The sequence below is a fragment of the Taudactylus pleione genome, unplaced genomic scaffold (assembly GCF_031769625.1).
Source record: "Taudactylus pleione unplaced genomic scaffold, aTauple2 ptg000230l, whole genome shotgun sequence".
Lineage (NCBI taxonomy): Eukaryota > Metazoa > Chordata > Amphibia > Anura > Myobatrachidae > Taudactylus > Taudactylus pleione.
Window position 1 is genome coordinate 7060583 of NW_028284632.1, and position 15209 is coordinate 7075791.

Genomic DNA, 15209 nt, shown 5'->3' on the forward strand with positions numbered 1-15209 from the left:
AAGGCAATTCAGAGACATGTTCAGTAGAGAGATAAAGAAATGGCAGAGGAATTTAGGGGAAAACAAAAGACATGATGAAAAAGTGTCAATGAGATAGAAAATAAAAGCTGAGACCATTTTAGTTACAATTAAAAAAAAACATTTCAGATTTATTAGTGTTATTAGCGTTTACTTCTATAATGCTTACAATTAATCATCTGTCCATAGACACCGCTGATGAATACATAACTGAAGGAATGTTTTACAGTGATTCTGCCACATAAGGTGTATATTATACAACAGATGAGGGCAAGTCTCTGGGACTTAAGGGGGGTATCCACTAGATGATAAAGTTGAACAATTATACGATAACGATAAAATCATTTGATAATCGTTCAAACATCGTTTGAAAATCATTTGAAAATGTGGTCTTTTAGACATCTATCATCGTGCAAACATGCTGGTCAACCTGACGATGATGGATGACCCTGCACTGAACGTCTGCTCGTTCAGTGCAGGCACATCACATGACTGACAAACGACTGCACGATTACAATGTCGTAATCGTGCAGTCGTTTTCAGATCTTGTAGTGGATGCCCCCCATTATAGTTCCACAATACTTACAGAACAACAGGCTGCCTATTGTATTGTGTAAGGGCTACTGAAAATCGTTAACACCAAGTGATCCTCCAGGTTAACTCATAAATCTGTAATTTGAAGGTTTACAATTTTGTAAAACATAACTTCAGTGTAAACTGTGGCTGCACAGATCCATTTTTTCTGAAAGTGTGATGTAATCTCACACATATATCTCCTTAATCTACACAACAGTTGCACTTATTTCAAAATAAATATACTGAACTACATGTTCCACAATGGCTGGTAAACTGCAGGCTGATGGGAACATTATAAATGTGTGTGTGTCTCTGTCAGTGTGTCTGACATAAACCATACTGAAGTGTGATTTTACACCCACAAAATCATGTAACAAAATGCACCAGTATTTTAAAACAAATTGTATCAATAAATATTAGTTCATAGTGCGGGCTTATTCAATACAAAATAATAGTTATAATGTATTATGTCTGCATGCCTACTTGCCTGAATTCTGCATATATATATATATATATATATATATATATATATATATACTGTATATATAATCTAATAAAAGGAGTAGCAATAAAAGAGAGAAACTATCTATCTATATATACACATACATACATACATACATACATACATACATGAATTCATGCATACCAGTAATAATTCTCGCTAACTGTTGTGGAACTACAAGTCACAGCATGCCCTGACAATAGCATGTTGTGACTTGTAGTTCCACAGCAGCTGGAGAGCCAGGAGGCAATAAAATACCATTACAATTTTAATCTTGTCCTACCCTGATAGGAATATTACATTTATATAAGGAGACAAAGCTCATTTCTATGCTCTGACTTGCTACAAAGTACTGTATGGGCAGGTTTTAAAAAAAAAAATAACAATAAAACATTATAAAGTCCAGGTGAAACTATCACATAACACTGAAATATCGGGTAAATCTCAAAACTCGCACATATACCTGGAATGAGATAAGTTATTAAGTTCTGGAATGTCTCAAGTCCATTAAAACAATAACAAAACAGTTACTTTGATCTACATGTATCTTTCTAGCCCGGAAGAAAAGTTGGCTTGTCTCATATAGGAATTGTTGTTATATTGGCAAACCCCATTCATCTGAGGGGAGGGTAATGTCAGAAGCTGCTCTGTGTGTCCTATACAGGTCCCAGGCCTCATTGAGAGTCTGTTGGGGGTACCGTATATCTGGGAGTTTGTAGGGGAATAACTGGCCTGAGGCACCGATATATGAGGTGGAGATGAGGAGTAAGAATAGGCTAAATTGGAAGAAATTGAGTTGGTCGATCTGTTTATGAGAGATCCTACTCCTGTAGGGCTAATTTGTTGAGTCTGAAAGCAAGAGAGGTCCCCTACAGAACAGCTGTTTCCCATATTCTCAAGGTCTCCATTTAAACCCAACGAATGGTGGTTGAGTTCTGACCCAGGAGATGACTGCATCATGGACTGCTGGTTTATCAAACTGTCTATGCTGAACATCCTGTGCTGTGCTTGCCCAGGTCCACCAGGAGCCTGGTAGTGATGGATCATTGTTGGGTGGTGGGATGTTGAGTGTAACTGGTGGTTGTAACCAGATCCAGCACTGGAGTAGAGGCTGTTAGGGAAGGAGGGTCTTCCGGCTGGGGTAGGAGTAAAGGCACTGCTGTTCTGCATGTATCCTGGGTATGTGGTGATATCTGTCCTCTTAAACCTCTTTCTCCTCCTTAAAAAACTCCCATTGTCGAACATGTCCTCTGCCGCTGGGTCTAGAGTCCAGTAGTTGCCCTTCCCCGGGTGACCCGGTTCTCTGGGGATCTTCACAAAACAATCATTGAGGGTTAAGTTGTGTCTGATGGAGTTCTGCCATTTCTTGGAGTTCTCTCTGTAGAATGGAAACCTCTCCATGATAAACTTGTAAATGCCCCCGAGGGTCAGCTTCCTCTCTGGAGAATTGGCGATGGCCATGGCAATCAGAGCGATGTAGCTGTAAGGTGGCTTTCCCCGCTGGACTGGACGTTTTCTCCTCCTTCCACCCGAAGCTTGGAGGTGCTCATCTTGGTGACCAGCACTGACCTCACCCGCCGGGCTGCTGCTCCCCTTTGGCTCAGACTTGATTGAAACCCCCTCCGTGACCCTGGCGGAACCTGGGGAGTCCATGGACATATTGGGGGAGCTCCCCATGGGGCTGGAAGCCTCAGTTGGGGAGTGCTGTGAATCCACAGTCATGGTACACATACCTGAATAGTAGGAGAAATTTGCCAAATTCATAAACAAAACCCTCTCAGATTCCCCTCAGTAAATGTCACCTGGGATCTCTCCAAACAGACCAGGTGCTGTGCGCACTCATCTAACCGGTCTTATATATCAGCCAGCAAAAAAAGACTGGCGCCTCCCAACTTCCCAGCACAATGTCAAAGCCCTTAATTGCTATACCCACCCCTAATGGTCCCTAGATATTCTTTAGCGCAGTGCAGATTAGCTACGTACTATTCCACAGCAGCAGTTATCCGAGACGCGTAAATACGCAATGTCTTAGAGGAAAGCAGCCTATGGGACTCCAGCTGGTGCAGGACCACAAATTCCAGATAGCTGGAGATCCAGAGGTGACATTTATATGTGTCTTCATGGCGGCATGGTACAGCTATATGACCCGAAGGATTTATTAAAAGGAAATAAATGTGGCAATAAATATGTGAAGGCGCCAAATAGGATATGTTGTCATCAAAAAGGTTGGTGCCCTTCCAGACAGTTGCCCACTAGAGGGGTATAATTTTGCCACTTGTTTCTGATTTTATTGTTGAGAAACAGATAGTTGTGCTACAAAATATAATATTTTGTAAAGAAAAAAAAACTATTACTTTGTTACATACTATTAATAACTTATTAAACAAGCATCACCGGTTATTTTATATTTGTGACAGTATCACCCCTTCATTTATATTAAACCCTAGCAGCTGATTCCTTCAACAAGTTGTGTATATTGCACACGCTAGTAAGTTAATAAAATGTAACATAATATTCTATATTAATATTTTTACGTATCATTCTGACATTAGGCATAGTATGTTCTCGTTGTATTATTTTATGCTTTGTCCTATGTAACCAAACAGATGATATTGGGAGGGGACAGGACAAAATAATGTGTACTGTACATTATATTTATTGACCATATCAAGTCCTAATAGCTGGTCTTTAATGGATACTTAATTGATTGAACATTTATTTTTTATTATTTTTTTTCTGTTATTAAAATTATTTGAAATAATGAATTGTACAGTGTCAGATCGATGTTTAAAGGTTTTTAAAAAACCCAAAACAGAAAATACATGTTTTTGGCATAATTAGATGTCAGTTTTAGAATTATTTTAGCGCTGTGATATTTTTTCTGTGTTAAATATTTTTTCTGTGTTAAATTTTTTCTGCTTATCACGGGACGGGATCTAGTGGATTAAACGAATGAGGGGTCCTGATAGCCAGATTACTAAATTTGGGCTGGGATTCGTGTTTAGCACCTAGGCAGGGAATGTTAATTGAAATCTCTAGTAATAAGGGTATTCATATAGCGGCAGATAGTCTTTAGTAACTGCCTAATTGCTTTCCTAATCACCTGGATATTCTGACCCCCATTACCAGGGGTGGGAAAATAATTAAATACTTTATCAGACCAGGAGGGTCAGTGAAATGGTCACATCATTCACTTATCACCATTAACTGTACATTAATGCCACTTGTACATTCCTGCTAACCCTCAGTTAATGTAGTAATTAGGATGCTGTGAATCTTTGCAATGGAATTGTAACAATAAAACGAAATTGGAAAAGTGTCTGGTACCTGTGTATTTTGTTACATTATTGTCACATTCATCCCAATGCAATGGCATTTTATCATCAGATACTGAATATTATCAACATTATAATGTATATAATAATGTATATTATTATATACATTATCCGGCACTCCTGTGTGCATACTGCATGGGTGATTTTAACCCTATACACTGTAGTTTGACACCACTTGTCCTGTTTTATTTATTACTTTCACAGCAGGAAGATGTAGAATAAAAAAAATATTAACACCACCAGCGCAATAAGCATTGTCACAATGACAATCCTCTATCTGCCTTCTGTGGAGAATTCACTTTCCTGAGTTAACTTTGCATTATTGCGGAACCGAACTTCTACCTAAAAATATATCAATAATGTTGATAAAAAGTATTCAGAAGTTGTTCACTGCTGGCTGCCATATATTGTGACTCTGCCCTATATCATATTACTGACTTTAATCACTAAAAAAAAAAAAAAGTTTAGGACACAAGGGATTGAAGACATTTTTTTATCTGCATTCTTTTTGATTTACTGAAAAAATTGACATCAGGTAGTATATGTTAGAAAAAAGTATTTCAGCACATATTCTCAATAATATTGTCCCAAGTAATAATTAGCAGCATCGAAAATAGTAATAGCAATAATAAAAAATATAAAAATAGTAGTAATATAATAATAATAATAATAATAATAATAATTTAGATTTATATAACACAATAAATAACATAAATAGCTCTATCTACTTTGAAAAATGTTAATCTACCGTTTACATAGTTATCATAACTTTGAAACAAGAACAATAAGATCAGGATAGCCATGTGATATGACATAACTTCAGCCTTTAAGCAACATGAATTTGTGTGACAGGCACAATTACATGATTCCTGATCCCACTTTTCATTTGTCCGGGTTAATCTGTGCACTGTCCAAAGTATGGTGAATGAAGGAATAATTATTAGTTCTATACACATATATGTGCTGAAAACCTAATATAAGGCCTCATGTAGAAATGAGTGTGCCCCTTTTTGCAGGTGTATTTGTGTGATTTCACACTGCATATGCTTCAGAACAAAGAGTATGCAGGTACAGGAGGTGCGCATGCTTCAGAACAAATAATACGCAGGTACAGGTGGCGCGCATGCTTCAGAACAAAGAGTATGCAGGTACAGGTGGTGCGCATGCTTCAGAACAAAGAGTATGCAGGTACAGGTGGTGCGCATGCTTCAGAACAAAGAGTATGCTGGTACAGGAGGAGCGCATGCTTCAGGACAAAGAGTATGCAGGTACAGGTGGTGCGCATGCTTCTGAACAAATAATATGCAGGTACAGGTGGTGCGCATGCTTCTGAACAAATAATATGCAGGTACAGGTGGTGCGCATGCTTCTGAACAAATAATATGCAGGTACAGGTGGTGCGCATGCTTCTGAACAAATAATATGCAGTTACAGATGGTGCGCATGCTTCAGAACAAAGAGTATGCAGGTACAGGTGGTGCGCATGCTTCAGAACAAAGAGTATGCAGGTACAGGTGGTGCGCATGCTTCAGAACAAAGAGTATGCAGGTACAGGAGGTGCGCATGCTTCAGAACAAATAATATGCAGGTACAGGTGGCGCGCATGCTTCAGAACAAAGAGTATGCAGGTACAGGTGGTGCGCATGCTTCAGAACAAAGAGTATGCAGGTACAGGTGGTGCGCATGCTTCAGAACAAAGAGTATGCAGGTACAGGTGGTGCGCATGCTTCAGAACAAAGAGTATGCAGGTACAGGTGGTGCGCATGCTTCAGAACAAATAATATGCAGGTACAGGTGGTGCGCATGCTTCAGAACAAAGAGTATGCAGGTACAGGTGGTGCACATGCTTCAGAACAAAGAGTATGCAGGTACAGGTGGTGCGCATGCTTCAGAACAAAGAGTATGCAGGTACAGGTGGTGCGCATGCTTCAGAACAAAGAGTATGCAGGTACAGGTGGTGCGCATGCTTCAGAACAAAGAGTATGCTGGTACAGGAGGTGCGCATGCTTCAGGACAAAGAGTATGCAGGTACAGGTGGTGCGCATGCTTCTGAACAAATAATATGCAGGTACAGGTGGTGCGCATGCTTCAGGACAAAGAGTATGCAGGTACAGGTGGTGCGCATGCTTCTGAACAAATAATATGCAGGTACAGGTGGTGCGCATGCTTCTGAACAAATAATATGCAGGTACAGGTGGTGCGCATGCTTCTGAACAAATAATATGCAGGTACAGGTGGTGCGCATGCTTCAGAACAAAGAGTATGCAGGTACAGTGGTGCGCATGCTTCAGAACAAAGAGTATGCAGGTACAGGAGGTGCGCATGCTTCAGAACAAATAATATGCAGGTACAGGTGGCGCACATGCTTCAGAACAAAGAGTATGCAGGTACAGGTGGTGCACATGCTTCAGAACAAAGAGTATGCAGGTACAGGTGGTGCGCATGCTTCAGAACAAAGAGTATGCAGGTACAAGTGGTGCGCATGCTTCAGGACAAAGAGTATGCAGGTACAAGTGGTGCGCATGCTTCAGGACAAAGAGTATGCAGGTACAGGTGGTGCGCATGCTTCTGAACAAATAATATGCAGGTACAGGTGGCGCGCATGCTTCAGAACAAAGAGTATGCAGGTACAGGTGGTGTGCATGCTTCTGAACAAAGAGTATTGCAGGTACAGGTGGTGCGCATGCTTCAGGACAAAGAGTATGCAGGTACAGGTGGTGCTCATGCTTCAGGACAAAGAGTATGCAGGTACAGGTGGCGCACATGCTTCTGAACAAATAATATGCAGGTACAGGTGGCGCGCATGCTTCAGAACAAAGAGTATGCAGGTACAGGTGGCGTGCATGCTTCTGAACAAAGAGTATTGCAGGTACAGGTGGCGCGCATGCTTCAGAACAAAGAGTTTGCAGGTACAGGAGGTGCGCATGCTTCTGAACAAAGAGTATGCAGGTACAGGTGGTGTGCATGCTTCTGAACAAAGAGTATGCAGGTACAGGTGGTGCGCATGTTTCAGGACAAAGAGTATGCAGGTACAAGTGGTGCGCATGCTTCAGTACAAAGAGTATGGAGGTACAGGTGGTGCGCATGCTTCAGGACAAAGAGTATGCAGGTACAGGGGGTGCGCATGCTTCAGAACAAAGAGTATGCAGGTACAGGTGGTGCGCATGCTTCAGGACAAAGAGTATGCAGGTACGGGTGGTGCGCATGCTTCAGGACAAAGAGTATGCAGGTACAGGTGGTGCGCATGCTTCTAAACAAAGAGTATGCAGGTACAGGTGGTGCGCATGCTTCTGAACAAATAATATGCAGGTACAGGTGGTGCGCATGCTTCAGAACAAAGAGTATGCAGGTACAGGTGGTGCACATGCTTCAGAACAAAGAGTATTGCAGGTACAGGTGGTGCACATGCTTCAGAACAAAGAGTATTGCAGGTACAGGTGGTGCAAAGTTTAGGCATCTACTTTTACGAGTAAAGAGGTGTAACTGAGCTGTAATGGGACATTCTCACATAGGGAATGCCCAGTGAGGAAGTGTTAAGGCACAAAGCCGGACCCAAGTCCAATAGCACCCTGTGCGAGAATTTTTGGAGCACCCACTCCCAATCCAGTTATATCCACCTCCCAAACACACATTGACCCCCATAGGAATTTTTGTGCCACCCAATGCATCATTATTATGCCACACAATGCCCTATTCTTATGCCAGGCAGTGCCCTATTTTTAAGCCACACAGTGCCCCATTATTATACCACACAGCGCCCCATTATTATGCAACAGTACTGTATTTTTTGCCACAGCAGCCCTTTATTATGCCACAGTACCCCATTTTTATGCCACACAGTGCCCCATTTTATGCCATACAATGCCCCATTATGCCAGTATCCCTTTTTATGCCACAGTGCCCCATTGTTATGCCACACAGTGCCCCATTATTATGCCACATAGTGCCACAATATTATGCCACACAGTACCCCATTCTTAGGCCACAGTGCCCCATTTGTATGCCACACTATGCCCTGTTTTTATGCCACCATGCCCATTAGCACCTACTTCCCACTCGCTCCACAGTTAGAGCGTCTGCTCATTCAGTTTGCTGGAGCAAGTTTATACAGCCTGAAGGAGATCCCGCTTGCGGAGGCCCAGCGTGGCCTAGGACTCACATGGGAGACCGGCGGTCAGCTTGGAACAATTGCCTTGAGTTGGCTCCCTTGGTCCTTCAAACTCTCAAACCGGAGTCTGATCAAGAGGACTGTACTGCAGTGAGTACCAAGGGATTTCTCCTATGCGCTGTTGTTTAACATTTACCTATAATAAGGATCATTGTTCCAGCTCACCTGTGATTTATCAATTCAATACATGTGGAGGACTGATTTAAACCATACCTTTGGCTATAAATAACTGGAGACTTAGGGGGTCATTCAGACCCGGTCGCAAGCACCGATGTGCTCGCAACCGGGTCGATGGGTAGCCCTGCACACGGGCAGTGGCCGCACTGTGCATGCCACGGAGCGAGAGAGAAACTCTCTCGCTCCAGAGCTCGCTACAAAAGGGGCGGCTGTCGATGTTGATCGACAGCTCGCCCTTTTTTGTAGGCGTGCCGGGGGCTGGTTTCCAAAATGGAGGCGTTCCTTAAGGAACGCTTACCGTTTTGTGGGCGGCCGCACTGACATCATTAGTGATGTCAGTGGGGAGCTTCCTGCTCCATCAGAGCAGAAAGCTCCCTGGGGCTTGCGAGTGCCCAGACCCAACCTTTGGGTCTGGTCGCAAGCCCCGATGGCCGCGATGGTAATCACCATCACGACCATCACCCTGGTTGCTAGCTAAGCTGTGGGTGGTAAACCACAGCTTAGCTTGCGACCAGGAGGCCGCACCAAAAAAAACACAGCGCCCGCCCTCATTCAGAGAGAGCGATCGCTTCTTGCGACCACCTCTGAATGAGGGCCTTAGTTTCCATTTGAGACTCTTACCTATTTCTAATTTTTGCAATTACTATTACTGAGGTTACAATCTAGGCTCTTTGGTACTAGTTAGTATTAGTCACTGTGCTCTCAAACCATTGATTTTACTGATTGTTATGTGGTATTTATTTACTCCCGGAAGCATTTAGTTCTGTTTATGTTTATTATAATAAATTTATTTTTTATAAATGTTGGTTTGCTACAGTGTTCATGATGTTATAAGTATAAATACACCTGTTTCCTGGAATATCATATTCACCTACTATAGGCTGGTGCAAGTGTGCGCTGAAGATTATGAAGGCAGGAAGCATAATAAATGTATAGATAGCTATAAATAAATAAATAAATAAATATATTTATAAAGAAATATATTTATTTATAAATATATTTATAAATAAATATAAATAATAAATATAGATAGGTGACTATACACATTTATTTCTGTGCATGCAATGTGGAGCCCATACAGCTGATTTCCTTCCAACCAGGCATCAGCCCCATTATTTACATCCAATTTAATACTATGTAAGGCTGTAATAGATTGGTGACAATAGAACAAACTAATATCCGTTTATGGCCAATGACATATTAACTTTGATCCTTCTAGTTTGTCCAAAGAAAAAGATCTCGTTGGGCGCTTTGAGTCCGAGCAGATTTATGATATTTTCACCAAATTATTAAAATTAGGTGTAAAATGGTTATACACCTCTCCCCACACTCTTCTGTGAACACTGACCCTCCCTATCCCAACCCCAACCCAACCCCCCCAATTCTGTAAATCCTGTTCCTGATTGGCAACAGAATGACAGAACCTTGTAAAGGGGAGTGGGTGATATTTGGCATGGATGGTGGTATAGAATAGGTTGGGTGGTATAGAATAGGTTGGTAGCTAGTAACAACCAATGTCCTGCTGACTATATAACAGCCAACACCTCCGACACTTTGCAGACTCTAGGCCTGATTTGGATATCGTACAAATCCAATGTTTGGTGATCTGCGCATGACCCAGTCTGCGTATGTGCCGAACGGGTCCTGCGTGATCACTTGCACTCCCCCTTAGCCACAGCATACTGCAGTGTTTGGGGGGAGGAGACCGGGGTATGCAGTCGGGAAGCTGGCAGACGTTATCCCGACAGCCAGCTTCCCGACTGTTTTATCCCGGTGAGGGTTAAATGACAGGCGTCTAAATCTAGACGCCTGTAATTTTACCGATGCCAGAAGACCAGCACCTGGCATTCCGATCGAAGTGATGCCGGGCGCCGAGCGCGGACAGCCGCGGGGGAGGAGGGTTAGGTTTAGGGCACCCGGGGGGGACTTAGGGTTAGCCCCCCGGGAGGTTAGGGTTAGGCTAGGGGAAGGGAGGGTTAGGGTTAGGCACCCCCACGGGGGTTAGGTTTAGGCACGTAGAGGGGGGATTGGGGTTAGGCACTGGGGGGAAAAGTTAGGGTTAGGCACCCCTAAGGAGGGTTAGGGGTGGAGGTTAGGTTAGTAAATACTTACCTGGGGACGATCGGGATTTTCACCCATGTCGGGCAGCCGCTGTTGGTATTTGAACCGCCGGACGCAATTCATACCGATTCCGAGACCGAGACTGTTCTACAAAATGGGGGGGGGGGTGTCGCCCCATATTGTAGGCGTGCCGTGCTCAGGCTCTGCATCATCGGACGCAGACTTTCTGGACTTGGGTGACTAGTCTGCGTAAGTTTCGGCTGCGATGCGATGCTGCATCCTCGGATGCAGCACTCGGATCATAGATGCATGCAGGGAGCGTCTATTTCTTACAGACACCTGCTACTGCCTTTGCATTTTAAGTGTACGGTATTGCACAGCCGCTTCCCTGCAGTTGTGCAATACTGTACAAATCAATATCAAGCCCTCTTTGCCAAGTTATCCATTGTATGGTAGAACATGTATATGTGACAATTGCTACTATGCAGTGTGCAGTGTTTCTCCTATGAAAAGTAATGCTGGACACACATGATGCAGATGGCCCAATATTGTGGTGTGAGTGTCCCAAATATAATCCGGATTCGTGGTAATAATCCAATCAAAATCGATCTAATCATTATCAAGCTTGTTGGTAACTGCAGTTAGGAGATGACCACAAGTCACCACTATTGTCTTGTGTGCTCATTCATCTTCTGACCACGGTAAGATGCTTTGGATGTACCACAAGTGCTTGAATTTTTTTTTAGGTGACATTGGCGAAATACGCATAGAAATTAGATTTCCCTGCCAAGTGGAACTAGAAGGTGCAAAACGCGTTACATTAAAAGTCTAGACAGAGCCTTTGTCATCCTACAATTGGTGGAAAAAATAATATTTTCCTGTAAACTAAATTTCAGCACGATTGGTGTAGTGGGTAGCATTAGAGGCTTCACTTACCTCCATGGAACCCGTTGCGGCAGGAGTAGCTGTATTGTGCGCCGTAGGTGCGCTCACCTGAAAGGGGCATGGCTTTGTGGAAAGGGGTGTGGCCTGGTCTCACTAAGCCACACCCCCTTATATGTGCTGATCTTGGGGGCGTTACTGCCTCCCATTCTCGGCACAAAGTGGGCTTCCCCAGAGCTCCTGCAGCTGCTGGGGCAGCCCACATCTCTCCATGTCACGGTGACACCATGCCACGGGGTGACACCAAAATAGCAGAGCAGATCTGCTATTTTGGTGTCACCCCCTCGGATGGTGTCACTCAGTGTGGCCCACACCCCCCTGGTGACGCCAGTGGGTAGCATTATTGCCTCTTGGGATCGACTCCCACCTATTTGTGTGTTTTTGAATGTCCTCACCGTGTTTGTGTGGGATTCCTCTGGGTGCTTGGGTTTCCTCCCAAAAACATACTGGTAAGCTAATTGGCTACTGACAAAACAAATTAACACTAGTGTGTAGGTGTGAGTCCATGTGATAGGGAATGTATATTGTAGGATCCAATGGGGCAGTGACTGATATAAATGAATAAAAATTCGCTGTATAGCACTGCACAATTTGTGTGTGCTATACAAATAATTGTTAACAATAATTTGCGATCTCACTTTTTTGTATGTGGGTCCAAAGGAGTGCACTAATACAGGGCCGTAATTAGGGGTGTGTGACCGGTGCTGCCACACAAAGTGAAGTGCTCTGTGGACACAGGGCCGTCACAATGTGGTAAGCAGGCGCTGAGCTGGAGAGGCGCTGCCCGTGTCAGACTGGGGCATGAAGGGCTCAACGGGGGAAGGCAAAGGTAGAGGCCCATAGTTAAAGGGTGTGGCCAGCCTCCAGAGGGGTGTAGCCAGCCACCACAGAGGCTTGGCTAGCCATTAAAGAGGACAGCATGGATACTACAGTGCATGGTCTGTTCATCCATGTTCCTGCTCTACCAGGTAACTGACTCTGTAATAGAGGGGTACAAGTCAAATCCCTGGTGGGCCCCTAAGGCATTGGGGCCCACCAGGGATTTGACTTGTACCCCTGTGGGCCAGTCCAACCCTGGGCGCCTTCTCCATTTGCCAGGCACCCATTTAGATTTTGTTACCAGCAGGTGCTCGGCGGCCTTCCCTGCAGCCAGAGGCTGGAGCTCACTCCTGAGCAACACCTTTTGGCTCCCACTGCATGTGTAAGAGGAGACATCATGACATCTCTCCCATAGTGCTGAGTGCAAGGAGCTGTCGGCTGGTGGTGGGCGCAGGAGCGGGGCTTCAGGTAAGTACAGTGCTGTGTGTCCATGTAGCATTATATGTATAAGGGGCACTAGTGCTGTGGGCATTATGTGTATAAGAGCACTACTGTGGGCATTATATGTATAAGGGATATTACTGTGTGGCATTATGTGTATAAGAAAGGAGCACTACCACTGTGGGAATTATGTGTAAGGAGAACTACTATGGGCATTGTGTGTATAAGGAGCATTACTGTGGGCATTGTGTATATATGAGGCCGTACTGTGGGCATACTGTGTTTAAGGGGCAGTACTACTGTGGGCATTATGTGTATAAGGATAACTACTACTGCAGGCATTGTGTGTGTATAAGGGCCCCCACTGTGGGCATTGTCTGTATAAGGTGCACTACTGCATGGTATAATGTGTATAAGGGTCTGTACTACTGTGGACATTGTGTATAAGGCTAACTACTACTTCGGGCATTGTGAGTATAAAGGGCACTACTGTGTGGCATATGTATAAGGAGCAGTACTACTGTGGGCATTATGTGTATAACAGGAACTACTACTGTCGGCATTGTGTGTATAAGGGGTCCTACTGTGGGCATTGAGTGTATAAGGGGCCCTACTGTGTGGACATTATGTGTATAAGGGGCACTATCACTGTGGCATTGTATATAAGGGGCACTACCACTGTGGCATTATGTGTATAAGGGGCACTATCACTGTGGCATGTGTATAAGGGACACTACCAGTGTGGCATTATGTGTAGAAGGGGCACTATCACTGTGGCATTATGTGTATAAGGGGCACTATCACTGTGGCATTATGTGTATAAGGGGCACTATCACTGTGGCATTATGTGTATGTGTATAAGGGGCACTACCACTGTGGCATTATGTGTATAAGGGGCACTACCACTGTGGCATTATGTGTATGTGTATAAGGGGCACTACCACTGTGGCATTATGTGTATAAGGGGCACTACCACTGTGCCGTTATGTGCATAAGGGACACAATCACTGTGGCATTATGTGTATAAGGGGCACTATTACTGTGTGCCCCACCTACAGGGCAGCATGGTTTTACGAAGGGGCAAAGTTACTGGCTCTTTTTGTTTTGCTCCCAACTCTGACTTAGCCCTTTAGGGTCTGATTCAGAGACTAAGGCTGTGTCTTTTCCAAAACTGCGTTGGCGTCTTTATGCTAAAGCCACAGGCGATTCTCAGCCTACTGAGACGCCCACTGGCTGCAGCGCTATTCTGTCGTGGCATGTACCAATATGCATCATCGTTGCACCATTGGTTGCAACATCTAAGATTGTACCAGAAATCATGGCAGATGATATTTCGCTGTCTGAACACTGCGACTATGTCTTTTGCTGCAGTCGTTATTAGTGACACGCCCACATCTGCCTAACCATCCCGTTACCTCCCAAGAATGCCTATTGAAATCCCCAGTTCTTGTGTCCAAATTCATTCTGCGGCTCCAAGTGGTAACCATCGGGACACATGCGCAGACTGACAACATCGACCCCATGCATCCAACATCGCCACTGTGTCCATCTCTGAATAAAGTCCTTAGTGAGGAGCAACCAAAATCTGCACAACTCTTTCCATACAATGGTGCAAACACAGGATGTTGGTTTAATGTGTTCAATATAAAATAAATAAATATATGTTTTCAATAAAAAATCTGAAAAGGCAATAGTTATTTGTGTGCCCAGATTGTTATTTGTTTGCTCAGATTGGGGTAGATGTATGAAGCAGTGAAAACAGTGGAGTAGTGTGCCAGTGGAGAAGTTGCCCATGGCAACCAATCAGCTTTGAGGTAGCATTTATCCAGTACATTCTATAAAATGATAGGTAGGAGCTGATTGGTTGCCATGGGAAACTGTCCACTCTTTTCACTGCTTCATACATCTGCCCAATGTTATGTGTTAGCCACATCTTGAATTATTACTTTCATAACAACAAATTACATCTAAATAGTCAATCCTGCCCACAGCCCTAACAAGTCCTGCAGTGTGGCACATTGTGACTCTTGCTGATGCAGCGTGAGTAGCAAAAATAGTGTTAATTACTCCTAAAAAAAACAAATTGCAAAATTCCACTAAAACAACAGAACAACCTCTCATTCTCTGCATGCTAATGAAAAAAAAGAAAAAAAAAGATGAAATAAAATGT

At 43.7% G+C, this 15209-nt stretch overlaps 1 protein-coding gene across 1 annotated transcript; it reads right to left on the reverse strand.

The window, feature by feature from the left end:
• Nucleotides 1-1433: 1433 nt before the first annotated feature.
• FOXE3 (forkhead box E3) lies at nucleotides 1434-2906 on the reverse strand. Its single transcript, XM_088479351.1, has one exon. The coding sequence runs from the start codon at nucleotides 2858-2860 to the stop codon at nucleotides 1634-1636; it is 1227 nt and encodes a 408-aa protein (XP_088335477.1). The 5' UTR covers nucleotides 2861-2906; the 3' UTR covers nucleotides 1434-1633.
• Between the last annotated feature and the right edge of the window lie 12303 nt (nucleotides 2907-15209).

Coding starts and splice junctions, on each gene's coding strand:
- FOXE3 (XM_088479351.1), bottom strand. CDS start 2,860: ATGAATTTGGCAAATTTCTCCTACTATTCAGGTATGTGTACCATGACT.